General features: G+C 34.3%; 1 protein-coding gene across 1 annotated transcript; it reads right to left on the reverse strand.

The window, feature by feature from the left end:
• Positions 1-523: 523 nt before the first annotated feature.
• On the reverse strand, positions 524-1363 carry LOC133179792 (uncharacterized). Its single transcript, XM_061314478.1, has 2 exons — positions 968-1363; positions 524-721 (listed from the first exon to the last, which is right to left on the reverse strand). The coding sequence occupies exons 1-2, from the start codon at positions 1321-1323 to the stop codon at positions 544-546; spliced, it is 534 nt and encodes a 177-aa protein (XP_061170462.1). The 5' UTR covers positions 1324-1363; the 3' UTR covers positions 524-543.
• Positions 1364-1670: the final 307 nt, after the last annotated feature.

A 1670-nucleotide genomic window follows, 5' to 3' on the forward strand; every position in this document is an offset into this window, starting at 1 on the left:
CACTTGAAAAAATTGTTACGGACAAACGAATACAAAATGATTTAAAACAGCTCAATCATTTTTGTCACACAGGAGAAATTGAGGTGTACCATTCTATGATGCTAAAATATGTTCCAAAGCGACAGGAATTTCAGTACCCCCAAATGGTTGCAAGAACTCAGTTGGCTGTTCTTGATCATAACTTTAATTTGAATAGAGGTATAAAAATTGACAAGAATGGTCAGGAAGTATATGCCCCTCAGTGTTCTAAAGCTACAGGAAGATGGACTGTGAAGAGTCGATACGAAAAAAAAATTATTCCTTTAGAAAAGAACTGCTTGAAATTACATTGGAGAATAAAATATCAGAAAATATATTTATAACACCTCATCAAAGAAAAGTTAAGGATCTACCGAAGAACATTGCTAAAATTCCAGCTCCTGATAAGTCTGATTTGATAGAATCTCATTTTTCACGTTATAAATTAAATTAATTGGATGCTTGTGTTACACTGGTTCAGTGCAGAATGAAAAGAACATAAATGTCAAGGTGATAACATTTTATTCAGTCTGAATCAGAACTTGATGATTCGCTATGGAAACCTTCATACGCATCATCTGGGAATGTTTTTCTTATCTTAATGACGACACAAGCAGGTAACACCACTCTATTCTTTCTCCCTAATGGCTGTCCCCTCCTCACAAAACAAATAAATTGCCTGTATGCCATAAGCCTTGATTGCCTACAATATATATATAAAAAAAGATACCTGCAACTATTTACTGGGCATTTATTTATGCATTACAAATTACTGAATACAATTTTATTTAGGACAATTAAATTATATTTAATTGTTTAGAGATATATTCTATGATATGCAATCATTTACATTATTTATTACATATTGTGCTGTATTTATTTCTTATTTCAAAGAGAAATAAATATTTGATGAAATGATTTTTCCACAATGTTTTTCACGAGCACTCACCTGTTTGTCAAAACTTGGGGAGCCGGTCCTCTTTTCCTTTTGTATCGCATAAATGCAACATAGGCTGTTTCCAAAACTGTTCTATTTAGACTCACCATTTCAAAGTCACTATGCTGTGAAATGCATGGACATTGAGAAGAAATGTAATTTTCAGCATAATGCTCAAACTCCTGACAACATACACATTCTCTACGACTCGGGAGAATGTCACAATGTCCACAAGAGCACCAATTTTTATCATTTCCTCTGTCATTTTCTTCAATCATTCCCAAATCACTATTGTTTTCAGTTGAAGCTGCCAATAATTCCTCTTCATTATACTCGGGCTCATATTGATAACCTTTACAGTCAGACATGATCAGCTTCTTATCACTCAGAAGAGCTTCAGAGGCAATATTGCCCCAGATACGTCATAAGCAGATGGGATTGTGGGAAATATCATAAAGAACGATAACTTTATCTTTCAAAATGGCAGCCCCCAGCAGCATTTGTATAGCAATATTTAGAAACTGATTTCTACAAAACTAACAATTATCAGATGAAAATACCCAGTGGAATTAATTACTGACCATTCAACCTTTGACATATGACATTTTTTGTGTAAACCATACGTTTCCTTTAATGTCACACTAGCTGGTCTTAAGCTGCAATCATATGGACAATGGGCATGCTGATTTCAACATTAACCCCCCCCCCCCAGTAT

Source organism: Saccostrea echinata, unplaced genomic scaffold, assembly GCF_033153115.1.
Source record: "Saccostrea echinata isolate AGI-Se365-2 ecotype Australia unplaced genomic scaffold, CSIRO_AGI_Sech_v1 ptg000005l, whole genome shotgun sequence".
In the NCBI taxonomy this organism is placed as follows: domain Eukaryota; kingdom Metazoa; phylum Mollusca; class Bivalvia; order Ostreida; family Ostreidae; genus Saccostrea; species Saccostrea echinata.